We start from the raw sequence: 25,612 nt of genomic DNA on the forward strand, positions 1-25,612 counted from the left end.
TTGGAACTAACCTGTTTCAGGAGGTTGTCTGTCTGCGAGTAGTGGGCACGTCACATCTTTGCCTTGTGTGCCCTCCTAAGTTCTTCCTTCCTGTTTTCTGTAGCAGCCAACACTCTGTCTCCAGTGGTCTGAATTGTGTTCTTCCAGGGTGCCTGTACCCCAAATTCCATGTCTTCCCTAAGTGCTCCTGAGTTTTTGGGACACTTTCCACAAAAGATAAACATGCACCTTTCTCCCTTGTCCAACCTTTCCCTGGGAATCTAGGATTCCATTGCAGGCAGGGAAGCTTCTACACTCCAATGTCTCAGTTTAACCAGGAAAGTTAACCAAAGTAAGGGAACCCGGAACGATTACCTGCTGTGGTTGTCAAACCTGGATAAACCCTTTTTTTGCTGCCACCTTCCAGTCATGAGAAAAAGAAAACATTCTTGCCTCCCAGAACTATATTTTAAATTGATGTTGAGCATTTATCATGCACCTAATGTAAACCTAATAGTATTCTAGATACTCTAATAGGGTTAAAAGGTATAAGGGCATTCCTGTGCCACTTGAGTCTACTACACATTCATACCCACAAGGTCTGATTCTGAAATGAAGATGAACACATCACAATAGAGAGCATGAGGGCAATATATACACTCTAGTAATACCAATAGTGCTTTTTTTTTTTTTTTTGGATTTCCTTCAGAATTACTTTCAGAACCTGCTGCTCATTCCTTTGAATGTCATGAATAGTACCTTTTAGGGTAGATGTGGTTTTTGGAAACAGTATTCATTAACTATCTATTCTGTAAGGAACTCACTAGGGTGGGGATAAGGGAGTGGCAAAATGGCATTTACCTTCAAAGGCTGACTGGCTCCATAATGGTGATGAGTATATGATAAGACATAATGTGGTAAGTGGATTTATAAGCAATATGTAAGCAGGGGGCAGATAAAGCCACTGATTCTGATGGGTACCAGGAAAGACTTTTTCAGAAGTATTTGTTCTATGGCAAACTACAGCTTGCATCCTGCTGTCTACTTTTGTAGTTATTTTGGAACACAGCCATGTTTATGTGTTGTCTATGGCTGCTTTTAGATTATAACAGCAAAGTTGAGTAGTTAACACAGAACTATGGCCCACAGAGCCTAAAGTATTTGCTATTTGATTCTTTATAGAAAGTTTGTCAGCTCATTCTAGACTTTAAAGGTCAGGAGATTGGGCAGGGAAACGTAGAGGATCGGTTGGTTTAATTTTTTACTTAAGTGTACAGATTTGAAAAATCAGAACATTTTATACATTGCCAAAATTACAAGCACTTAAAATTAATAATATGTCCTTAAATCTAATATAAACCTCTATTCTCATTTCCAATTGTCCCAAGAAAAGTACTTTTAGAGCTATTTTTTATCCAATGCTGGATCCAGTCCGGGAACCATACATAGCAGGGAATTTGTACTTTAGTTTTATAGGTAAGTTTTTGAGAAGTGACTTCTAACTCATGATTCTAGTAGCAATAGGAAGACAGTGAAAATTGGTAGCATTAGTAAGCTTTGCAGTAATTCATTCAAGAGAAAATTAGAGTTTGAAGTAGAGCAGGAAGGGAGGATAATAGACATCTAGGGAGAAAAACTGATAGGCCTTATTAATTGATTAAGTTCACTCAGCCAACATTTGTAGCACGCCTGTCATGTGCCAGATGTGCTAGGCATTTGAGATACACAAATAATAAACAAGTCTTCAAAGGAATTTACAGCTTAGTAGATGCACTCAAACAAATAACAAATAGTTGGTTATTAATAGATAAGGACTAAGTACAATGTACAACGAGGAGGAAAGGGGTCAACTACTTACCTGTCAGGACACAGGAGGGAACGCTTCTCAGAAGAATCATTGGAGCAGAGATCTGAAGAGGATCAGATATTGGCTGTGAGTAAAGGGGGTAACAGCCAGATTGAACATTTACTATTCTATGTATTAACTATCTAGTCATCCTAACTTTATCAAAATGCACTATTATCATCTCCATTTCTCCATTTTCTATGTAGGAAAACTGAGACAAAGGACATAATTCACACAGCAATTAGAATTGGGATTTTAACCCAGAAAGTCATTCCAGAGCCTGAGCTCCTAACCACCGCACTTAACAAGGGGCACATTACCAAAGATAAGTCACAGATAAACAGGTTTCTAGTGTGTGTGAATGAGAAGACAGTGTCATTAACCTGAGTAGGGAGGAGAGGCTGAGCAGGTTTCAGGGGTGAAGTAATGAGCTTATATGGGGAACATTGTGTTGGAAGTGCTTCCACATAGAGGTGTTTAGCTAGTAAATGGAAATGCGAATTTAGAGCTTAATACCAAGAAGTTAGGGTTAAAGATGTGGATTTGGGAGTTACCTGCCCAGAGGTGATGGAGAAATTCTAGGAATTAATGTAAATTCTAGGAATTAATGTAAACAAAGGAGAACAGGAAGAAAGCTAAGAATGGGACCTGGGGGAATTCCAGAAGTAATCTAGAACAAAATCTGGAAAATAGATTAAATGATAAAGTTGGCTAATGTGTCAGCTTTTTAAAAAAGTAATTGTGAAGTAATGAATCATTTAAATGCGGCTCATAACTAGCTGTGAAGGAGTTCCAGAAATGTTTTGTACAATGACAGCATTCCTGAAATAAGCGTCAGTTGAGATCATTTCAGCTCAAGTCCTCTGATGAGTTTTGCTTTGCTGGATAAACTGCAGAGATCCAAACATTTGGAACAAGTCAACAACTTGCAAGGGGATAATATTAAGTTCTTGTGTTAGATTCCCCTACATTAGCTTTTTAGTCACATAAAATAAATTTTTATTATGATCTGAATTTGTAGCTTTCATCATTATAGAGTGGCATTGGCTAGTTGATTATAAGGTAAAAGAGCTTCCTGAGAGAGAAGGAACAAGGCTGTCACAGGGAAATGCCCAGCCTGATTAAATTAGTGTATCTTAACAGAAGGGTTGAAAAAAAAAAAAAAAAAAGCGTTTAGGCAGGGTGTATTGATAATAGGAGCATGCATTTGATCAGATGGAGCGTTGAAGTTCCTGGACAGGGGAATAAATAATACAAATGAAAGTAGTGTTTTAGAGATTTAAATATGGTAAAACTGCAAGGCCATTGGAGAAAAAATGTCAGACAATTCTTAAGGTTAGAAACTGGATGGAATTGAGAAGAGTAGAAACATGGGAAAATGTTGAAAGGAAGAAAAGTTTTGTGTTTTAGGTGACAGGTTAGCTATGCAGGTATATAGACGGTTGGAGATACAGGACTGTGGTTTGGCTGAAAAGCCATGCCTGGAATGGTGGCTTGGGGTTTTTGTCTTGGAGGAAGGAAAAGAATGAAGTTTTGGTAGAATTCCACAGAAGGAGGGAGAAAAACATGAGATGGAGAAACAGTACAGTGTCTCTGAAACACATTAAGAAATCAGTGATTTCAAACAGCAAAGGTTTCTACCACAGGGAATTAAGATTATATGGAGCTGGAGGGATAGGGTATACATTTTATTCAAAAATAAAAGGAAGTAGAAGACTGGTTTGGAAGTGTTAAGTGAAGGTGTATTTTTGTTCTGAAAAGGACTGATCCAATGGAGTAGAACTTGAAGGTGTTGAAGGTTATTTATGGAACATCCCTTAGGTTGAAATGAGTGGGATTGCAAGCCTAGATGGAGAAGGTAACTTAGGGCAAGTAGATGAGGGAAGCCAAATACTGAACCAGAACCTAAAGAATACCAGTGAGTAGAATGTAATAAATATGTAAGAATGGCGGGGTGTGCTGATATACAACACAAAGAGACAGGATTGTACAACACAAAGAGACAGGATTTGTTGGGATGGAAGGGGAAAGATGAAAGAATTGGAGAATTGGGGTGGGCTGTAGGTATGGTAAAAATTTGAAATTATCTACTGTTCATGCAAGTTTGAAGCCTTGGTTTCTCATCCCTGAAAGTTACAAAGGAAGCATTTGAGAGCAAAAGGTAGGATCTCCCAGGTACAACCAACCTCTGCCCGTTTCTCCTCAGCCCAGATCGTCCATTTTGTAAACCTTGGAACTTCCCCTTCACAGCAGTTGTTGGTTGCCCTCTGCTGGTTACTATTGGTCTTGGCTCTCCAAATATCTGAAGGCATGTGCAAAATGGGATGGTAGGAAGCTGAGTACTGAGCCAAGTAGATTATATTACAGTACGTATTTGACCACATCTATGTGTAAGACCTAGTAGAGGAGCTACAAATAAAATGCATAGTCCTAACTCCCAAGAAGCTTACAGTCCAGTCTGAGTGAAGATTAAAACATGTACATATTACTAGAAAAACATCCATTTACTCAACAAAATTCCTTTTTTATTGAGCAGCTTATATGTGCCAAGAATTTATATTCTAGAGAAGAAAGACTTCATATAATAAAATCAGGGTGTAGGATGTAGTGGTTGGAGAAGATTCCCAGGAGAACCGACACATAAGTAGAGACTGAGAAGAAGGTGAGAATGAGAAAGATTATTGCAGGCAGAGAACAGCATAAACAAACCTGTACCAGGAACTAAAAGAATGCCAGTAGAGGTAATGCAGAGAATGTGGAAGGATGGTGAGAGAGAAGAGAACAGGTCATGAAACACCAAAAGCAGCTATGGAAAGGTTTAAGGTCTCCGGCAACCGTGCAAATGCTTTAGTGCAGCTTTACATGTGTTAACTCCTGTAGTCCTCGCAATTACTCCTATTTCCAAATGAAGGCTCCAGCAAGTGGTGGGTCCAGCCTGCACTCACCCCTGAGAAAAGTAGATTTGAGACATTTAAGGGGTAGAACAAATACACTTTGTTTTTAATTTTTGCAGAGGCATGTCAAAGGAGATGCCTTGCATGCAATGTAGTGGATGGTGGTTGGAGCCTGATAGGTTCCAGCTGGGGTAATCAAGTGCGTCAAAGAGGAAGGGGGTAAAAGGATGTCCAGGATAGAAAGTGATCGTATAGTGGGAAAGGAGGCAGTGATGAGGGTGATCCTGGAAAGAACAGCATGAGGAAAGGTATGAAGGTAGGAAACTCCAAAGTAAATTGTGTAGAAAGCTCTATGAGTTACCATGAAATCCACCGTCCTTTGGGGATCCTTCCTGGAGAAGATGCTGTTGTGCAAGAAATGAAATACAAAAAGAACATCCTCCACAAATGTCCAAGATATTCCCCACAATCAGGAATTGTGGGATAGGAAGAACTGGGTGAAGTGAGTACAGCAGCATGACAGTTTAGAGAAAGGGTTAATTCCCTAGCTTGGTTAATACACAGAAAATTTAGAACAGTGCCTGGCACACAATGTGCACTCAATAAAAAGTGGCAGTTACTTCCCACACTAGCTGCAGCCGGATCTGCAGTTTGTTTCAGTAGGCTACTCCCCCTCCCTCTGTGATACCTGAGGGTCACCTCGAGGAAATCAAAACTAGAGAATTCCCTGTCCCTGTTTCCTGGGTCTACATTGGTAATCAAACAAGATGTGACTTTTGGTCATAAAATCCAGAGATGCATTCTTTTCCTAGAAAAATCAATTTTAACTCTTTACAGCACAACAGGCATTTACATTCCCAAACAAAAAACCTTTCTTCAAATCCTTTGTTAGTCCCTCCTAAAAGCATGAATCAATGTATGCCAATGATCTGCTAGCAAACCTGAAGTTACAGAACTCTTACAGTGCCTTGTATCCTAGCCGTCATACAGTAGTGTATAATTAAGCTTCCAAGATCACCCTCACCGCCCCCCCACCCCACCCCACCCCACCCCACCCCAAATCAGGGGTGAGACCTTACAGCTTCTATTTCCGAGGCAGAAATGGCAGTGTAGCAAAGGCACGTGTGAAAACAAGGGATTCCCTTTACACGTTCTGAAAGGGGGGGCGGGGGTGGCGGGCAGAAAAAAAAAATACACGTCACGAACAGGATTCGAACCTGTGCGGGGAAACCCCATTGGATTTCGAGTCCAACGCCTTAACCACTCGGCCACCGTGACTCCCAAAAACCGCGCTCTGCCTCACACTAACAGAAGAGGTCCGCACTGCGGGGAAGCCGAACCCCAAACACATATATACACCCTGTGATTCCTACTTCTTACCTCTCCCCTATGCCACTCAAAGGAAAAGAAAGGGTCTCCCGCCCAGCGAAGATTCGGGGTCTCAAGGAGCGCAAAGTATTTAGGAGGCGATGGCGAGGCCTTCAGAGGAAGCAGCTGGAGGAAAGGGGTTGGCCCGCAGGGTGGCGACTAGGGAACTCCTCGGGTAAGAAGTGCTGGGACAAGGCGTTAGGGGTGAGAGAGACTCAGGAAGTTTAAACGGGGAACTCCTGGAGTAGGATGAAAGGAAGAAAAATCTTGGGGAAAAGGGTCTGAGCTTCCTTGGGATCAGGGTCTCGGTAAGGTTAGGAATGTGCAAGGTGACGACCACTGGAAGCTGGGGACGTCTCAAGCGACGGACATCCCCTTGGAGTAGAATAGAGAGGTGCCACTTCCCGGCTGAAAGGCAAAAAGAGAAAAGGATTCGCGTCAGGTCAAGAGCGATCTCAGGAGAGTGGGCGCCCCCTCCAGGAAGGAGCCACCTCCCCAAGGCTCCCTCGGTCGCCGCCGCCGCCGCCCGGGAGGCCGCCAGGGTGGGTCCCGCGCCCCGCGCCCCGCCGCCGGCCCGGTCGGCCGGCAGGGGGCGCTGTGCGGGGCCGGGCCCGGCCTAGGCAGCGGGAGGCGGCGGCCGCGGCGGCGGGAGGCGGCGGGAGGCGGGCGGAGGAGGAGGCGGAGGAGGCGGGAGCTGAGCTGAGCGGGGCGGGCGGCGGCGGCGGCGGCGGGGCCCGAGCCCGAGAAGATGGCGGTGCGGAAGAAGGACGGCGGCCCCAACGTGAAGTACTACGAGGCTGCGGACACCGTGACCCAGTTCGACAACGTGCGGCTTTGGCTCGGCAAAAACTACAAGAAGGTACGCGGGCAGGGCCGCGCGGGGACCGGGGGCGGGACAAAGGGACCGCGGCCCCGCAGCGCCCCCGGATCCTGCCCACCCTCCGGCGTCCCGCGGCCCCTCCCCCGCGGCCTCCGGAGCGGCCCCCAGCGCGCTCTCCTGCCCGCGCCCCTCCCCCAGCTTCTTTCCGTCCCCCCTCCCCCGGTCCCCGGTCTCGGTTTCCAGCCCCCGCCCCCACTGCTGCGCCCTCTGCCCCTGTTTTTTCTCCACTGCCCCTGAGGGACCCTGTGCAAGCAGCCCACCCTCCCCTGATCTGACGCCTTTCGGGCTTTTAACTGGGAGAGACGGCCAAGGGTGGACCGGGTGTCGATCCCCCCCACCCCACCCCAGTGTGCCCGCCACAGCCCCCCACGGAGCCAGGTACCAGCAGGGCTGAGGCCTCCTTGGTGCTTTGTGTACGTTCAGAGAGAGATGATGAAAGCTGGAGGGTAAACAGGCCCTTGGCTGCTCCATCAGCCTGAAAAAGGCCCCCACCCTGAGATCACCTGCCTCTACTGCTCGTCCCCTACCTTTATTCAAGAAGCAAGAAAACCTCTTTTGGGAGCCAGGATATAGGAGTTCCTTGACAGTGACCCCTTCTTAAACCATTCCTCAGCTTCACAGGGAAGTCACCCCACTATCTGGCCTTGAATTGCCTTAGGTTTAGGGTTCAGAGGCTAGGACACTATATCTTTAGCCCCCCACCCCATAACTGGTCATAATAAAGTAGTGAACAAAGGGTTCAAGAAGCCTTACCTTTCCTTTCTACCGAACCTTTTTCTGGTGTTGTCTTTGTCTTTAGGTCTTGTTGAAAGGAACATCTAAACATATGGTTTTTCTCTGAAGATGGTCTGCCTTTCTCCCTTCTCACTATCCCCAGAGAGGGGTTCTCTTTCTGGCTTTCCTTCAGCTCCCTAGTTCTTCCTGCCTAGCTTTGCAGCCTGTCAGAAGTATATTAAGTGGTTTAGGAGACCGCCCCTCTGTTCCTGGTTATGAGCCTGTCCCTGCACTTGGAGGTCTCTCTGGATATCAGAGTTCTGACAGACAGCTACTGGGTCAGTGGCTTGTATGTTCCCCTGCATGGGGCTCTGGTTCTCAGGCTTCTACCTTTGACCCCTCGGAAGGGAGATCAGTCTAGGGGCTTAGTCTCTGGCCCTGGGGGGACTGACAGCCTGTGACCTGGTTCAGCTTTCTAGCTCTTGGCTCTTTGTTATTTACCTTTTCCTTCAAGATCTCTTTATACCTCCCACTGAGAGGAGCACTCTGTAATTAGGGTTGAGGAAACAGGGGTCAAAAGGTAAAGGGAAAGTAGCTTTCTGGCTCAATTTTAAATTAGAATAGAAGGCTAGGATGCTAGGTAGCATAATATGGAAATGTTTAAGAAGGCCCAGGGTTCCTTGTCTCAGATAAGGTTTCCACAAAAAAGACATGTTGTCTTGCTCTTCCCCACCAGGCTAGTTAGTAGCTGGCCCTTGCTATCTAGGAGGGCCTGCAAAGACGTTTGTGCCCTGCTCCTAGCAGAAGCAGAATGCACGAGTTCACTCTCTATTTGCCCAGACTCACTCTCAGTCTGTTTGCCCTTGCAAATGAGGTCTTGCACCTTTCTTATTAGGCCACATTGGAGAGGGAATCTTGGTCTTCCACAAAGTTACACCAAGATATACACCATTGTCTTGCTTAGAGCCTCAAAGGTATTGCTTCCATGGCCTGAACTCAAAGAACCTTCAGAATTTTACAACCATCAGTGCTGTCGGCTAGAGAACAGGGTCTTGTAACTCTTTAATTTCAGGATGTACCTGAGGAAGATTAGGAAGCCCCGTTGTTCTCAGCACCTAACACTGGCACCTTGGGCTGGGGGCAGTAGAATTGCAACTTCCTGGTTAGGGACATAGAGGGCCTCCCTTCTGCCATTTTCTTTATAAAAACTAGACATGTAGGGGAAGAAGACATAATTTTCTCTGCTACAGATGCTCACAGAGCTCCCAGGGAAGAAATAAGAAAAATAGTGAACAATTTATCTGGGGTCTACTTTTCTTTCCCTTTCTTTCCCCAGTATATTCAAGCTGAACCACCCACCAACAAATCCTTGTCTAGCCTGGTTGTACAGTTGCTACAATTTCAGGAAGAAGTTTTTGGCAAACATGTCAGCAATGCACCTCTCACTAAACTGCCGGTGAGTGCAAAAGCAAGGGAAGAATCCTCCAAACTAGAGAGGGTGTTTTCGTTTTGGTTTGTAAATTTCATAATTTTCAATATTTGGATAATTTTTTACCATCCCTATCCCCGGTCAGGGCATTACTGCCATGGCCTAGTCCCCATTCCCTTTATTTTAGTAATACTGTGTGCAACAGATTATCTCAGAGTGTCAGAGCTCAGTGCATGAAACTTTCATGGCATGATTAAAAGGGTATATGAGATTTGGATTTGCACAGGCTTGTGTTTGAATCCCGGCTCTGCCTCTTGGTGTCTCTGTGATCTTGGGCAAATCATTCAATCCTTTTGAATCTTGAGTTTACTTCATCTCTAGGTGGGATTAATATATCTACATTGTAGGGTTTCTGTGGTGGTCAGTGAGGTAACCCAGTTAAGTACTTGGCACAAGGTGGGGCTTTGTGAGTGTTGGTTTCTTTCTCTCCCCTCTTCAGGCTACACGTTACAGTGGCACAGAGGTTAAAGAATTCCAGCTTTGAGAGGGAGATTAGTTCACCATGGGATTTTGTGAAAGGTTTGTTAAGTAATAAGAGAATTTAGGATGTAACTCTCACATACTTCTTCCCTGTCTTAATTTTGTAGATCAAATGTTTCCTAGATTTCAAAGCAGGAGGCTCCCTGTGCCACATACTTGCAGCTGCCTACAAATTCAAGAGTGACCAGGGATGGTGAGATGCTCTCTCTATACTCTTCTTACATTTAGTTTAGAGGGAATTTCCTCCTCTGATTCCTTGGGATCTTTCTGGGGTATGAGGGCATAGGTAGACAATCTTATGAGTCTCTTACTTGGTTAGGTCAGTAGGCCTAACTTGCTAGGTCAGAAAAATGGCTCAGAGTCAGACCCAAAATAAGTGTCCAAGAGTGAGTATGAGTGTGCATCAGCGTATGTGTTGTAGAGGAAAAGAGATTCTTAGGTTGGCATCACAAGCTTCTCTTTGTCCTTTTGGACTAAGTACAAAGTGAGTTGAGATCTGTGAACCCCAGGTCCCAGGCGATTTTTGGCAATAACCATGAGTGGAATTGCCTCCCAATTTCCCATGGTAAAAAGTCATGTACCCTAACTTCATCCCCAGACCTGAGCTATACCACTCATTAGATTATCGCCTCTTTACAAGGCGGCGTTACGACTTCCAGAATCCATCACGCATGGACCGCAACGTGGAAATGTTCATGACCATTGAGAAGTCCTTGGTGCAGGTAATAGTCAAGAATTATCCATCTCCCTTCCCTCAATAGGAATCTAAAACACTCCTCCATAATTTCATTCCATCTGTTTCTTTTCTCCACAGAATAATTGCCTGTCTCGACCAAACATTTTCCTGTGCCCAGAAATTGAACCCAAACTGCTGGGAAAATTAAAGGACATTATCAAGAGACACCAAGTGAGTGGGTGGGTCAGGAGAACTTTTGGAAACTACATGACTCTTTTCCTGATGTTTTCCATTTAGCAAGCAGCCCTGAGGTGCCATGTTTCCTGCTGCACTGGTAGCTCTACCTACTTGAAAAATGACGAGATTTGAAGCCTTGAGCCACTTTTTCTTTGTCTTGCTCCTCCCATTTCCCAGTCTTGATAGGTTTGGATCACTAGATCAATAGAAGTCTCTAGTGCCTTGGCCCTCGGGGGAAAAGCATCTCCACTGAGCTAGAGATTTCCCGATTTCACAGAAATGAAATCTTTTCTCTTTGAAACTCTAGAATAAGAAGCAGATGTCATTGCTAGAAACATATACTCAGCTTTACATTTCCCGTGTGTAGATTATCTATTCAGAAGGATTATTTGTAGCAATTTTTAATTCTTTGACTTTTCTTCATTATTAGCACAATCCCAACTGTTTCCCACTGCCACTTAGCTGGTGTGTGCTTAGAGAAAGCAAACGAACTCTAATACCATTCTGAGCACAATATAAGGCAGATCTGTGCTTAAATCTTCTTTGGTTTATTTACACCCCTGAGTAATGTGGAGGGGACCATATTTATCTGCTTTTCTTTGTGCCATCCAGGGAACGGTTACTGAGGATAAGAACAATGCCTCCCATGTTGTTTATCCTGTCCCAGGAAACCTAGAAGAAGGTGAGACTTGGCTTTTTGTGGCCACTGCAGTGAATGGCTTGGACTAGGAGGTGGAGGACTGCTCAGATCCCATATGGTACCTGGGCTCCTCTCTTCTTTCAACCCTGAATCCTCTTAGCACCTTATGTTCCTCTTTCCAGGTCCCCTACTACAACAGGAGTTGTATACAGAATTATTTTTTTTTTTGTACCCCTTTAGCTTATATCTCTCCCTGCTCTGTCTCTATCCCCAGAGGAATGGGTACGACCAGTCATGAAGAGGGATAAGCAGGTTCTTCTGCACTGGGGCTACTATCCTGACAGGTGAGGATAGGTTTCTGGGGCAGGTATAAGTACAAGAGTCAGACTGAGAAGCCCTAGAACTTATAGCAAAGCAACAAGGAGTTATTTTGGGTTTTTAAATTTAAATTTATTATTTTTAAATTTTTATTTTATTATATTTTAGGGTTATTTTTAGGCTCGTTAATTTGTTCTCCTTCCCCCTGTTATGCAACTCCTCTGCCTTGGGAGAGGTTTGGACTTACTAAAAGGTTTGGGGCTTTGTATGTGAAACAGTTATCCCAGTATAGTTTTTGATAAGTAAATATTAGAAACAATGTAAACGTCTAACAGTGGGAAAATGTTTCAGCCAATTTGTATGTATACTCAGTGGGTTATTGTGCACTTTAAACTTACAAAAATAACATGGATAATTTATAGATGAATATTAAATCCAAAAAAGTAGGGTGAAAAATAAGTCCAGTCTAGTTGCAATTATATAAAATCAAATTGTGCAGAAATATATACTGAATGTCACAAGCAGGTATTAGGGTGATCCTTTTCTTTCTTTCTTTAATTTTTAAAATATTTTGTAATTGTTTTTACTACCTTATAATAAGAAAATTCCATTATTAACTGGAAAGATGATTATACCAAAAAATAACCCAACAACCCATTACTTTTTGTGAAAGGAAAAGGTAAAATATACTTTTCTTTTCCACAACTCAATCTCATTGATTCTACTTCCTGCTGAATTTCCCATGGAAGTTATGACACATGGATCCCTGCCAGTGAAATTGAAGCATCTGTGGAAGATGCTCCAACTCCTGAGAAACCTAGGAAGGTAAGTTTTTCCTGTCCCTTCTGCCCCCTAAAGAGTGCTAGGACCAGACCACTTTTTGGAGGTGAAACAGAGGCTTCTGTGGCTTTGGGCTTTTCTGTCAAGGATTCACAGAGAGGACTTTGGCTTCTAGGCTTCTCTTTAGCAGTCTGCCTTTGTACTTTAGGTTCATGCAAAGTGGATCCTAGACACAGATACCTTCAATGAATGGATGAATGAGGAAGACTATGAAGTAAATGATGACAAAAACCCTGTCTCCCGCCGAAAGAAGATTTCAGCCAAGACATTGACAGATGAGGTGAAAAGTCCTCTTTTTTCTTCCTTGAGCCATTAGCGTAAATTTCAAAACAACTTTTCACTGGAGATTATTGGCTGACATTTGCCCTAATTCTCTAATTTGTAGGTGAACAGCCCAGATTCAGATCGACGGGACAAGAAGGGGGGGAACTATAAAAAGAGGAAGCGCTCCCCTTCTCCTTCACCAACCCCAGAAGCTAAGAAGAAAAATGCTAAAAAAGGGTATGTCAGCCCCTAACCTGACCCACTCTTTACCGTTTTCTCCACACCATGTTGAAAGAAGGAAGGACAAAACCCTTCCCATAACCACCTGGCCCTGTCCTGCTGCTATCCTGAGACAGGGGGATGAGGAGATCTTCTTTAGCTGCCCAGTTGTTAGTTCTGATCCCAGCCACTAGTAAACTCACAGAGAGCTTTATCTCCAAAAGAAGGCCTTGGCCACTTCCCATTACTCTGAGGCGACTGGCTTCACAGCTCTATCCTCGGAATTCTCTCTTGCTTCCCTTCACTTGAGCCATACCTTCAGAGACTCCTTGTCCAAGGATGACTGGGTTCTCTTACTCTTTTTCCTTCCCAGTCCCTCAACACCTTATACCAAGTCCAAGCGTGGCCATAGAGAAGAGGAGCAAGAAGACCTGACAAAGGACATGGATGAGCCCTCACCGGTCCCCAATGTAGAAGAGGTGACATTGCCCAAAACAGGTATGAGCCAGGCCTAGCTCGTGGGCCCACCCCCATTCCCCATCCTGCCCCTACTCTCTCAAACCCCCTGAGTGGGCAGATTTCCCAAGCCCAGCTCTAGGTCTACAGGACCTTTGCCTTCAATTTAGCTGGTTATTGAAATTATTTTCATCATCAGGGACAGTTAGCTAACTTCACATCCACATTTGAGTTGTGGACTGTGCTTCATGCCTAGCAGTAGTTGTCTCCAGATTTTTTTTTTATTTTGCATCCCCCCTCAGAATATATCTGAACACAAATTATGTACTTGGACCATTAAACTACTTCTTTAGGAACACTATAAAACGCATGTGAACATTATCTTAAATGAGAAAATGTAAAGGATAAGATTAAAAAATAAAGAGAAGTTCTGAAACACTCCTCCTGTATTCTAGTGGACCACCTTGTGTATCCTATGTGCGAACCCCACTTTGGAGATCATTGCTCTCCAGTATTGGTTTATAAACTGTATTGTGTAGATTAGCTCCAAATGTCCAGGAGTATATTTCATAATTGGGGTAAAGGGGGCCAAGTTCTAGCTCCCACCGTCATCAGTCAGAGCAGCTCTCTCTTGTGTTTTCTCTTAAGCTTTTGTGTATGGATTCAGCTGAGGAAAGTGTCCTTCACTTTCAAAAATATTTAAGATCCAGCCACTCCTCTGAAGAGTGACTTGGTCAGACTCTGTCTCAGTCCATTAGAACTAGCAGACACACAGATGGAGATAAGGGCCTATCAAAGATGAGAATGAGTCATGAATGTCCATAGAATAGAAGATGCTTCTTTATAGGAAAAAGTTAAATGAATTTTTGTTTGGGGAAGGGGGAAGAGTGGCAAGTGAGTTTCAAGCCCTAGAATGATTATGACTGTAGGAAGTTACTGTATTTTGTGATCAAATAAAGTGTTTGGAGCAAGTGAGAGCTCTAGAACTGTTAACATCAGAGAAGTGCGGGCTTGATGTTAGGCAGAACTTGTCTGATAAAATGACTCTTTTCTGGCAGTCAACACTAAAAAGGACTCAGAGTCAGCCCCAGTCAAAGGAGGCACCATGACTGACTTGGGTAAGAGGGGAGCCTTGGGGCAATGCAGTCAGCCTGAAGGAGGGGAGGTCATTCACTACTATCCCCCAGCCTGTGGGGGCTTTTCAGGAAGTAGGACTTTTCTCAGCCCCTGAGGAGGCTCTAGACTTCTATCTTGTTGTCTCTCTCTTTCAGATGAACAGGAGGATGAAAGCATGGAGAACACGGGCAAGGTGGAGCCAGTTTAGAGAGGCCCTACCTCTCTATGTGATTCTGATTTGTGATTATAAAGTTTCCTCTGCCCAGAACTTTCCACTGCCCAAACTTTTCTTGTACTAGACTAATTCTTGCTATTGCTTAAAACTGACCCTTTTCAAGTCCTGGGGCCCATACCTTTTTCTTCCACACTCATCTTTAGTGTGTATAAATCTGGGGTGTGGGAGAAGCAGGGGGTTGCTAAGGGCAAATAGAAATGCTGAGTGTCCAGCAGCCTCCGTACTCGTAGGATGAGGATGAGAACAGTACGGGGAACAAGGGGGAGCAGACCAAGAATCCGGACCTGCATGAGGATAACGTAACTGAACAGACCCACCACATCATCATTCCTAGCTACGCGGCCTGGTTTGACTATAATAGGTATTGTTGCTCCAACTTCTCACTGAATCCTTATCTCCCTGCCTCTTAGGATCAACGTGTTATTCCTCCTTTTGCCTCCAAATAAATTATTTCTTCTGGGGTACACTTCAATTTTAAAGGGAGCCCTGGCACAAAGTTCTCCCCAAATGTCGAATTTCTTTCTGCTGTCTCCAACTGTTTGCTCACCCCACCGTCTAGGCTTTTCCTCTCTTTGGGGCTCCTCTCTTTGCACGAGTACCTTCTGAATCCATTCTGGTTTCTCTTGCAGTGTTCATGCCATTGAGCGAAGGGCTCTCCCCGAGTTCTTCAACGGCAAAAACAAGTCCAAGACTCCAGAAATGTAAGGAAATCTCAGCTCATGAGTCTCTTTCTCCCCCTATCCCCATTCACTCCTCCTGATCCAGCAACATCCAGTTTAGCGAACATTTCTTGAGCTCCTGTGAGCCAGGCACCATGTGAGGCTTATACAGATGATAGGCAGCCCCAGCCCAGCACTGTGACCACAGGCGCATGCACTCTATGATTTGCCCAGGAACAATATTAAACATGCTTTTCTGTATAAAACAGTACCAGCTCTAGTCCCTCTGGTTTTTTTTTTAACTGGGTATAGAGTGTTTCAATCCATAATTACTGATATTATCCAAAGTTCACGTATCGTGAGCTTAAGTTATAGCTTTAACTAAAATGTAAGTGACTGTTACCAGGCTGGTCCCTGAGAATAGGTTTTGATAGAAAAATGAGAGGAGAAAACCCAAGTCTGTGAATTAAGGGATGGAGAGGGCTCTCTGGAGAGAGTGTTAGGTATTGTGGGCTCAGGGCTCAGAAGTCTTCATGTCCTTCATGGTGTTGCCTCAGGCCAGACCTGCTTGGCTTTTGATGAGATGGCAGTCTTCTCGGGTTTGGGATGCTCCAGGATCAATATCATGATGGGACTCTGAGACTGAGTGCTGAGCCAAGGTCCCCTGAGACCCGAACAAGCTTGCTTCCCAGCTGATCCTCAGATTTTCCTCTCTGGGGCCACCTTCCCTTCCCACCATGTTTTTTTCCCTGTAGCCTGGTGATGCTTTTCTTTTCTCCCTGGGGAAAACAGTGTGTGTGGAGAAGTCTTGCTATCTCTAGGGAAAAAGGAAGTAATGATCAGGTGACATGAGTTCAACATGATCTGCAGGCCGGGTTGGAACTAGAACACTTTGCACTCTTGGTATAAAATAGTAAACGATGATAATTGTCTACATTTATTGAGAGTTTGCTCTCTCTTAGGCACTAGCCTGTGTCTTACATACATTGACTAGTTTAATCTCACATCAGCTTTGGATGTAGGTCCTGTTATAATCTCCAGTTTACTGATTAGCAAACCGAGTTATAGAGGGATCAAGTAATTTGCTTAAGGTCACAGAGCTAGTAAGTAAGTAGTAACACCAAGATCTGAATCCTTTAGTCTGGTTCATGGTCTCAAATTTTACACTATACCACACTACAGCTACCATTTTTTGAGCTCCTACAATATATGTCTGGCACTGTACTAGATCTCACAGATCTTTCTAATCCTTAGTAGACACTCCATTTTACAGATGAAGAAACCGAGATTAAAAATTTAAGTAACTTGCCCAAGGCTATCATGGTAGAACTGGAATTTGAACTTAGATCTTTCCATTTTCAAAGCATATTCTTCTTTATACCATATCATACTGACTAGCTAGATGCATGGATACAGAGTTCACTTTAACATCTGCATTTGGAAATAAGGGCTTCTTTTTTAAACTTTGATTCTTTGTTTAAAAGTTGAATGAAAAATAAATAAAATAAAAGTTGGATGAAACATTCCCAAGTATATCCAAGGACATAATTCATTTAACTAAAAACCCCATCAAGGAAAATGTAAGCAGTGTTTGAACCCCTGGTGTCTAGCACATAATAGACCTACTTTGCATAATGAGTTGAGCGGGCCATTCTTTTCTGTCTTTTTGCACAGGAGGAGTTATTAGCTCTTTTATCATTTTCCTACCCTTTAGCCCTCAACAGACAGACATTTTATAAGCTCATTGTTCTCTCTCTTTCTTCTAAGCTACCTGGCCTATCGAAACTTCATGATTGACACTTACCGGCTAAACCCCCAGGAGTACCTCACCTCCACTGCCTGCCGCAGAAACCTAGCGGGTGATGTCTGTGCCATCATGAGGTAGGTCTTGAAAACAAGAGGAATGGGGTGCGTCAGGATGTCTGCCCACAGATGTCTCTTGGCGAAAGTAAAGTTGCCAGCAAGGAATATAAGGGAATGAGCAGGAAAAAACACCTCTATAGAAAATGACTTGAGGACATGGCAGTAGCACTGTCTGAGTGTGGACGAAAGGAGAAAGCCCATCCGTAGTTGAAGGATTCTGGTTTGATTTTATTAGCTGTCCAGGAAGAGATGTTTAGTAGGTAGGTAGATATAGATAAAAGTCCTAGCTGGAAGTGCAGACTTGGGTGTCACTGGCATTTATGTTGTGGGAGGAGATGAGATGTCCAGGGACTAGAATGAGCAGAGATAAGAGGGCCAGAGAAAGGTAGCTTTAGGCCTTCACCACTGCCCCCAGCCCTCCCACTCGTGTATCTTTCTCATCCTGTGACCCTGTCTCTGCCTTTCTCCTCACAGGGTCCATGCCTTCCTAGAACAGTGGGGTCTTATTAACTACCAGGTGGATGCTGAGAGTCGACCAACACCAATGGGGCCTCCACCCACTTCTCACTTCCATGTCTTGGCAGACACACCTTCAGGGTTGGTGCCTCTGCAGCCCAAGACCCCGCAGGTAGAGTGAGGGGCTGTGGGGACAGGGTGGCGTTGGGTAAAATTGGGCTTCTTTCGACTTTTCTTTTTCTGGTTTTTTAGGGTAATGGTTCAGGAGTGTTTTGAGGCTTCTTTCTTTTCCATGGGATGCAAAGGGCGACAGGACTCAGCCCCGGGTGTTTAATACCCCCTCTCAGCTTCTGTCCTTAAGACTTCGAGGACTTGCTAAGGGAGAAGAGGAGTTGCTCTTGTCCTCAAGGAGCAGACAGACTAATGTAGGGGATGGAACAGATAGAGAAAAATGGTTTAAAACTAAGTTGCATGAAATTTTTTGACTTTATCATGTTTCTAGCATTTTTTCATTTTGCCTCATAATTATTATCACTTCCATTTTTCCACTTCCATTTCATACATTACAAAAATTAAGAGGAGAAAGGTTATGTGGCTTGCCCAAGGTCACTGAGTACTAAATCTAGGATTAGAACCTAATTGTCCAGCTCCTAAGAGAACTTGTAAAGATATATGTAAATACAAATGGATATCATGCCAACTACAAATCTAATTAATCATTAAGGGAACATGGAACACTGGCATGAGTGCCCCCAGAGCTTGCGGGCCACCCAGCATTTGGTCTCGAGGCCTCTAGGGCCTTGGCCTGGTCATTTCCTGCCCAGCCTCCATGACGCCAAGCTCTGTCCCCCAGGGCCGCCAGGTTGATGCTGATACCAAGGCTGGGCGGAAGGGCAAAGAGCTGGATGACCTGGTACCAGAGACCGCTAAGGGCAAGCCAGAGCTGGTAGGTGGGGTGTAGACCCTGCTGGGCTTCTTATTTGCCCCTTTATTGGGGGGCCCCTGCCGGAGAAGAAGAGACATGAGAGCAAAGGAGCTACAGCAGTGAGAGAGGAAGTCCCATCCAGGGGTGTCTCTGGCTTTGGGAAGAAAGCTCCTTCTGTCTGTTTTCTCTCTCTGTCTGCCCCTGGCTCCTGGTGTTCACTTGTCCTCACCTCTTTCTTTCCCTCCACAAATAGCAGACTTCTGCTTCCCAACAAATGCTCAACTTCCCTGACAAAGGCAAAGAGAAACCAACAGACATGCAGAACTTTGGCCTGCGCACAGACATGTACACAAAGAAGAACATCCCCTCCAAGGTGTGGAGATGTGGGCGGGCCGACTCAGGGCTAGAGCACCTTCACTCTCCAGAGGTCACAGGCTCCTCTCTCTAACCTGCCTGTGTTTCCCCTGCAGAGCAAAGCTGCGGCCAGTGCAACTCGAGAGTGGACAGAACAGGAGACACTGCTCCTCCTGGAGGTAACTGGGGCAAGGAAAGGAAAGTTTTATGAAAACAGAGGTGGCTGGGATGCCAGGCACACTTGTGAGTGGGGAGAGTGCCTGTCTCTCCTGCCTCAGGGAACAGCTCCAGGCCAGGGATTTGGGTCATTTCCTTAACTTTATATCCTTTCTTAGTGCTCCTTGAAAGTTCCCCTTGGGTGTTGCAGAGAACACAAATACCACAACACAGAGCTTTAGTAGCTACCCTTAGAAAGATGGGGGGAGTTGACCTTCGAGGTGACTAAGTAAGCAAAGTTGTATCTCTTCCACCACCACCAGGCACTGGAAATGTACAAAGATGATTGGAACAAAGTATCAGAGCATGTGGGAAGCCGCACTCAGGACGAGTGCATCTTGCATTTTCTTCGTCTTCCCATTGAAGACCCATACCTGGAGGACTCAGAGGCCTCTCTGGGCCCCCTGGCCTATCAGCCCATCCCTTTTAGTCAGTCAGGCAACCCTGTTATGAGCACAGTTGCCTTCCTGGCTTCTGTCGTCGATCCTCGAGTCGCCTCTGCTGCTGCGAAGTCGGCTCTAGGTAAGGTGGAAGGGTTCAGGCCTCTTAGTTTGCATTTGAAGGGCTGGGTACTCAGACCTTGAAATCCCCTGAAGTCTGGCTGTCCCACTGACCTTGTCTTCTGCTGGCATCAGCTCAGGCACCTGTCTAGCTCCATGCTGGTCTAGATGAAGAGATGGGCTTTCATTGGGGTAGCCAGAACTGCCTACCTGCCCCCACTCCCAGCCTCATCCTCTCTGGGTCTTGCAGAAGAGTTCTCCAAAATGAAGGAAGAGGTACCCACAGCCTTGGTGGAGGCTCATGTTCGGAAAGTGGAAGAAGCGGCAAAAGTGACAGGCAAGGCAGACCCAGCCTTCGGTCTAGAAAGCAGTGGCATTGCTGGAACCACCTCTGATGAGCCTGAGCGTATTGGTAAGGCCTGGAAAGTCCTCAGGTTTCTCGTCTTCCACCAAGAACCAGAGCCCCTTGGCCTCCCTGTAACATCCCTGCCCTGGGTTGGCCTCAGGTTATAATACGAATGGGAGATTGGTGGGTGTTTTTTTCCCCTAGGACTTTACCTTAGGGGTTATGCCTCCCGGTTGGTCCTCTTACTAAGATTTTGGCTAGAAGAAGGAGCTATGGAAAACAGACTGTATAAATGTACAAATAGACTATATCAGACATTTCCCATTTTCTCTTCCCACGGGCCCAGAGGAGAGCGGGACTGACGAGGCACGGGCGGAAGGCCAGGCCACAGAGGAGAAGAAGGAGCCCAAGGTATAGTGGGATTGACCTGGGCTGGGAAAGTGGGGAGGGTCAGGTATGGCACCGTGGTGATGGAGGGCTGGGTTAGTCCAGCTCAAGCAGGCGAGGGCTAAACTTGGGTGGGGCTTCTCCTGAAGCCAGATCACCTCCCAAGTAAGAGGTGTAAATTCAGTTCCCGTCTGGGCCCTTTGTGTGAGAAACCAGCCACCCTGATAACCTCTACTCTTCTTTCCCTGGGACTCTAGGAACCCCGAGAAGGAGTTGGGGCTGTAGAGGAGGAAGCAAAGGAGAAGACCAGCGAGGCTCCCAAAAAGGATGAAGAGAAAGGGAAGGAAGGTGACAGTGAGAAGGAGTCAGAGAAGAGTGATGGGGACCCCATAGGTGAGCTTCCCAGCAGGGTGGTTGAAGTTCAGGAGAGAGAAGGGAGGATATAGGACTAATAAGTCTGTTCCTGGCCCAGTTGACCCTGAGAAGGAAAAGGAGCCAAAGGAGGGGCAGGAGGAAGTGCTGAAGGAAGTGGTGGAGTCGGAAGGGGAAAGGAAGACCAAGGTGGAGCGGGACATCGGTGAGGGCAATCTGTCCACTGCTGCTGCCGCTGCCCTGGCTGCTGCTGCCGTAAAGGCCAAGGTGAGGACCAGAGACCCAGAAGACCCCAGGAAGAAGATACCTTCTTCTCTGATCTCACTTCACCTGGAGGAAATCTGTCTTTGCTCAGCCCTTAAATAATGCTGGCCATTTCCTTTTTCTTTGTATTCTGAGAGGGAAAGTTGGTCATCACTGTTCTAAGTTTTTTATGCTTTGACCTTGGACTTGCACCCTGCACCCTCTGATCTTGTCTTATCCTTTGCCACACTTTCCTTTCCTTTATGTTCTTTCAAAAATATCTAGCCTGCGCTACTCTCTGGGTTATGACCACAGCAAGTTCTTTCTTAAAACTTGCCAGCCTCCACCCTACCTTTCTCTGCCCTGGAATGTTTTCAGCTTGGTCCTCCCACTAACACGCCATCCCATTTCTCCTTCCCTAGCACTTGGCTGCCGTTGAGGAGAGAAAGATCAAATCTCTGGTGGCCCTGCTGGTAGAAACTCAGATGAAAAAGTTAGAAATTAAACTTCGGCACTTTGAGGAACTAGAGACGATCATGGACCGGGAGCGAGAAGCAGTGAGTAATGTCCCTGAGGAAGTCAGTGGAGCCCAGGGTCCCACCTCAGTGCTGAGCAGAGCCTCATTTGAGAGTGGAGTAGCGGGGAGGGGGCAGCAACAGAGGAGAAATCCTGAGACAGACAAAGCAGAGGGGAGCAGCCCAGGCCAGGGAAGGAAGAGCCAGCACCAGGCAGTTAAGGACAAGTGGCCCACAGGTGAAGCCTCGACACTAAAGTCTCACAGAATGTCAGCTCTTCCATGAAGCAGAGATCTTAGTCTGTTTTTGATTACTGCATCTACAGGTCCGTGAACAGTGCATGGCCCGTAGTAGACTCTTAATAAATGTTTGCTGAGTGATTGAACAGGATTAAGGGATGATGAGAGGATAGAGTCTTCAGATCCAGGGGGTAAACTTGGAAAGGAGATGGGAAGAACAAGGTATGGATCACTTTGAGAAATCATAAAAAGAAATAGAAGACAGGGATTCTGCCCTCAGAGAACTTACAGTTTAGTTGGCAATATCATATATACAATATCGAGACATCAAAAACAATGCTTAAAATATTTGACAAATTCAAATTAAGAGATTTTAAATCAAATATATAAGTCCTGAAGAGATAACAGAGTAAGTGCCAATATCTCAGAAGTTATTGAGCTGATCTGGGTTGGCTTCCTGAAAATGGTGAATTTTTAGCCAATTTTTAAGGAAGAAAAGAACATGAATTAAGAGGACTGGAAGGTTTTCCAAATTAAATTAACGACAAGTTCAAAGCTGTGGAGCTGAAATGAGCAAGGACCACCCCTAGATTAACTCCTTTGCAGTCAGAAGCTATATGGGCAGCCAAAAGATGAGGGGAGGGTTAGGGAGGGACAGAGAACACCCAAGCACGTGATTTAGATTTAATGTGGGGAACTGCCAGAATGAGAGGCTGGGCTTGTCAGGAGACAGAGCAGGGGGCAAGGGCATTTGCCTTTGAGATCTTCTGAATGTGGGTATTCAACTGGCACTGGCAGCTGGAGTATCAGAGGCAGCAGCTCCTGGCCGACAGACAAGCCTTTCACATGGAGCAGTTGAAGTATGCGGAGATGAGAGCCCGGCAGCAGCACTTCCAACAAATGCACCAACAGCAGCAGCAGCCACCACCAGCCCTGCCCCCAGGCTCCCAGCCTATCCCACCTACAGGTGCTGCTGGGCCACCCACGGTCCACGGCTTGGCTATGGCTCCAGCCTCTGTGGCCCCTGCTCCTGCTGGCAGTGGGGCCCCTCCTGGAAGCTTGGGCCCCTCTGATCAGATTGGGCAGGCAGGGTCAACTGCAGGGCCACAGCAACAGCAAACAGCTGGAGCCCCCCAGCCTGGGGCAGGCCCACCAGGGGTACCACCCCCTGGACCCCATGGTAAGTGATGGGTTCTGGAACTCTTGCTGACTAGAGGAATCCAGGTGAATGTTCCATTTCCCCTCCAAGGGGATACATGATAGGACTAGAGATGGGGATCGGCCTTAGTTTCTACAGATGGGCCCACCTCTGTTACATCTCTAAGCTATCAGGGATCCCTCCCCAGATTCAGATCTTTGGAATTTTGTTCCAAGAATTTACCACTAATTCTGGTGTCAGGAAAAGGGAAGGTGGTACTTAGGAGTGACTTGATTATCCTATGAAAGTGAAATTTTCCGCCTCTAACTTTGATTTCTCCTCTTTGTTCCCAGGCCCCTCACCGTTTCCCAACCAACAAACTCCTCCCTCAATGATGCCAGGGGCAGTGCCAGGCAGCGGGCACCCAGGCGTGGCGGGTAATGCTCCTTTGGGTTTGCCTTTTGGCATGCCGCCTCCTCCTCCTCCTGCTCCATCCATCATCCCATTTGGTAGTCTAGCTGACTCCATCAGTATTAACGTTCCCCCTCCTCCTAACCTGCATGGGCATCACCACCATCTCCCGTTTGCCCCGGGCACTCTCCCCCCACCTAACCTGCCTGTGTCCATGGCGAACCCTCTACATCCTAACCTGCCGGCGACCACCACCATGCCATCTTCCTTGCCTCTCGGGCCGGGGCTCGGATCCGCCGCAGCCCAGAGCCCTGCCATTGTGGCAGCTGTTCAGGGCAACCTCCTGCCCAGTGCCAGCCCACTGCCAGGTGAGAAGGGTCCTGGAGGGGAGAAGGGTGAGGGATAGGGGTCAACGAGGGATGGAGGGCAGGTGGGGAAGGGCTCAGGTACTAGAGCTTCCACAATCCTTTTTGAGCACTCTAGTAAATTAGAATACAGGAGGAAAGGCGTCTCTGGCCGTCCTCCACCATTCCCCAGCCTGGCAGCTGCCACCTCTGGGATGACGTTGGGGCCTTTCACTGGTGGGTAACCAAGGAGTCCTGTGGCAAAGAGCATCTCAGTTGTAAACTTGAAAGAGCTACCTGTTTTGCATGATTTAGCATCCCTTTTGCTTGTCCCCACCACGTTCAAAAGCCCCATTTAGAGTTAGTTCCCTTGGGGGCAGGAGGATGATTTGGGGTCTCCCAGTTTTCCCATTGTGAGGTGGGAAAGGGTGTTGGGGAAAGAAAGTTGTACTTTGTGGGTACCTCATTCATCTACCCACCCATTGCATGCCATGCCCAGTTCTGTTTGTGGTGGCCTGGGTCTGAAGCCTTCTCTCTTGCTCACCCTAGCTGATTCATCTTCCTTTTCTCCACAGACTCAGGCACCTCTCTGCCTCCAGATCCCACAGCCCCGAGCCCAGGCACAGTCACCCCTGTGCCACCTCCACAGTGATGAACCAGCTAGACATCTCTCTCCCTCACCCCACATGGAGATCAAGGTTCCAGGAACAGCCCTCCCCCCACCACTGGGACCCTTCCCCAGCCTGGAGAGTTCATCACTACGTAAGGAAAGCTCCTCCTGCCCTTCCAAAGCTCCCACCATGCCCGTCATGGGCATGCATTTTTATATCAGATTATTTGAGGACTTCTGTTAAAAGATCTTTCTAATGTCTGGGAGAGGATAGAGGATAGGATGGGGATGCTGCCCTCAAAGGAAGGGCTGGGGGAAGGTGTTTCTACAAGATTCTAATTAACCACGTCTGAGGGTGCACCCTCTCAAAACTACTGCATTTTTTATTGATGAAAAAAAAATTAAGCCCTTTTAAAGGAAGTAGATTTTTAAAAAGCCTCATTGGAGCCCCCTCCACCCACTAAAAAAAAATGTTCAACTTTTACATATTTTTGGAGGAGGGAGGTGACTGTTTTAGGAAAGGGGAATTAAGGTTCTGGGGAGAGCTCTGAGGATAGAATAGGGTGCAGAACAGGTCTCCTCCAGCCCCTTGTTAGTGACAGTCATTTCAGAACCTCCTCAAGCCACCCCACCCTGTTTATTCCTACTAATCTCATGCTGCTTCCTCAGTATTGCTGTTCTAGGCCATCCCAGCTCAGCCAATGACCCCTTTCCCTCTGAATGTCAGTTTTGTGTTAAATCACCGGCGTAGTTGATGTCAGCGTGTTGTATTTGGTGGGGAAACATATTTTTGGGGATTCCTGTGTTAGGTAATTGAGAACAGAGCATTCAGGGCTCTTCTTCCTCCTCCCTGGGTTCTATCAGTGGGCTCCTCAAAGACATGGAGAGGGCAGCTAGAAGAGGATGGGAAGTTTTAAAAACCTGAAATTTTCAAGAAGCACTTAAGCACCTCCTTCTTATGACTTGGTGGATCACCCCCCTGATCTCTTCCCTTTCCCACCAAGACCATCGGAACCTTGACTGGTGGCTAGGGATTCCCTGGGATGTGGAGGCAGTGGAGGCAGGGGTGCCCAACCTAGGGTAGTGCTGACCCCCAGCTTGCAGCTCAGCTCTGCTCTCCAGATTCCAGTGCTTCCTGTACTGCTCTCATGAAGGCAAACATGATTCCAGGCTCTCCACCAATTCCTGGTCCCTCCTACCAGGCCCTTTTATCCCTCACATCCCCATATTTCTCTTCCTCTGTGTCTTGGCACCTTTCTTCTGTTCAAAAGTTTTCTGTAAATTTTCTTTTCTTTTTTTTTTTTATAAATTAATTTGCTTTCAGTTTTATCTTGTGGATGCCTTCTGTGTTCTCTTACCTGTGGCTGTAAGGCTGGGGAATTG

At 46.2% G+C, this 25,612-nt stretch overlaps 1 protein-coding gene, 1 long non-coding RNA gene and 1 other non-coding gene across 10 annotated transcripts; 1 reads left to right on the forward strand and 2 right to left on the reverse strand.

The window, feature by feature from the left end:
- Positions 1–659: 659 nt before the first annotated feature.
- On the reverse strand, positions 660–6,626 carry LOC107521250. 2 transcript variants are annotated; one of them, XR_001599516.2, is made up of 3 exons: positions 6,100–6,626; positions 4,012–4,127; positions 660–1,889 (listed from the first exon to the last, which is right to left on the reverse strand). It is a non-coding gene; the product is annotated as an uncharacterized LOC107521250 (long non-coding RNA). The 2 variants fall into 2 exon arrangements; XR_004955543.1 differs by lacking the exon at positions 4,012–4,127 and having other exon boundaries at positions 6,100–6,624.
- On the reverse strand, positions 5,916–5,997 carry TRNAS-CGA. The gene has a single exon. It is a non-coding gene; the product is annotated as a tRNA-Ser (tRNA).
- Positions 6,627–6,764: 138 nt separating the features above from the next.
- SMARCC2 (SWI/SNF related, matrix associated, actin dependent regulator of chromatin subfamily c member 2) lies at positions 6,765–25,558 on the forward strand. Of its 7 annotated transcripts, none has more exons than XM_016165760.2 (29): positions 6,765–6,946; positions 9,018–9,137; positions 9,758–9,843; positions 10,291–10,372; positions 10,465–10,557; positions 11,176–11,245; positions 11,478–11,547; positions 12,271–12,346; positions 12,510–12,641; positions 12,747–12,862; positions 13,218–13,342; positions 14,359–14,418; positions 14,572–14,609; positions 14,882–15,012; positions 15,281–15,352; positions 17,078–17,191; positions 17,648–17,801; positions 18,483–18,575; positions 18,808–18,927; positions 19,025–19,087; positions 19,388–19,646; positions 19,875–20,036; positions 20,317–20,381; positions 20,615–20,750; positions 20,830–20,996; positions 21,395–21,529; positions 22,525–22,906; positions 23,218–23,643; positions 24,195–25,558. In XM_016165760.2, the coding sequence occupies exons 1-29, from the start codon at positions 6,836–6,838 to the stop codon at positions 24,269–24,271; spliced, it is 3,735 nt and encodes a 1,244-aa protein (XP_016021246.1). In that variant the 5' UTR covers positions 6,765–6,835; the 3' UTR covers positions 24,272–25,558. The 7 variants fall into 7 exon arrangements, with proteins under 7 accessions (XP_016021246.1, XP_016021252.1, XP_016021248.1 ...); XM_016165766.2 differs by having other exon boundaries at positions 23,218–23,301; XM_016165761.2 differs by having other exon boundaries at positions 6,780–6,946; positions 18,811–18,927.
- Positions 25,559–25,612: the final 54 nt, after the last annotated feature.

Source organism: Rousettus aegyptiacus, unplaced genomic scaffold (assembly GCF_014176215.1).
Source record: "Rousettus aegyptiacus isolate mRouAeg1 unplaced genomic scaffold, mRouAeg1.p scaffold_m13_p_2, whole genome shotgun sequence".
Taxonomy (NCBI): domain Eukaryota; kingdom Metazoa; phylum Chordata; class Mammalia; order Chiroptera; family Pteropodidae; genus Rousettus; species Rousettus aegyptiacus.

What these genes read in the sequence shown, in the direction of transcription:
- SMARCC2 (XM_016165760.2), top strand. Translation starts at nt 6,836, where the DNA reads ATGGCGGTGCGGAAGAAGGACGGCGGCCCCAACGTGAAGTACTACGAG. An exon ending in TGATGAGCCTGAGCGTATTG is followed by an intron (nt 20,037 to 20,316) that starts GTAAGGCCTGGA and finishes CCACGGGCCCAG; the next exon opens with AGGAGAGCGGGACTGACGAG. An exon ending in CTGCTGCCGTAAAGGCCAAG is followed by an intron (nt 20,997 to 21,394) that starts GTGAGGACCAGA and finishes CTCCTTCCCTAG; the next exon opens with CACTTGGCTGCCGTTGAGGA.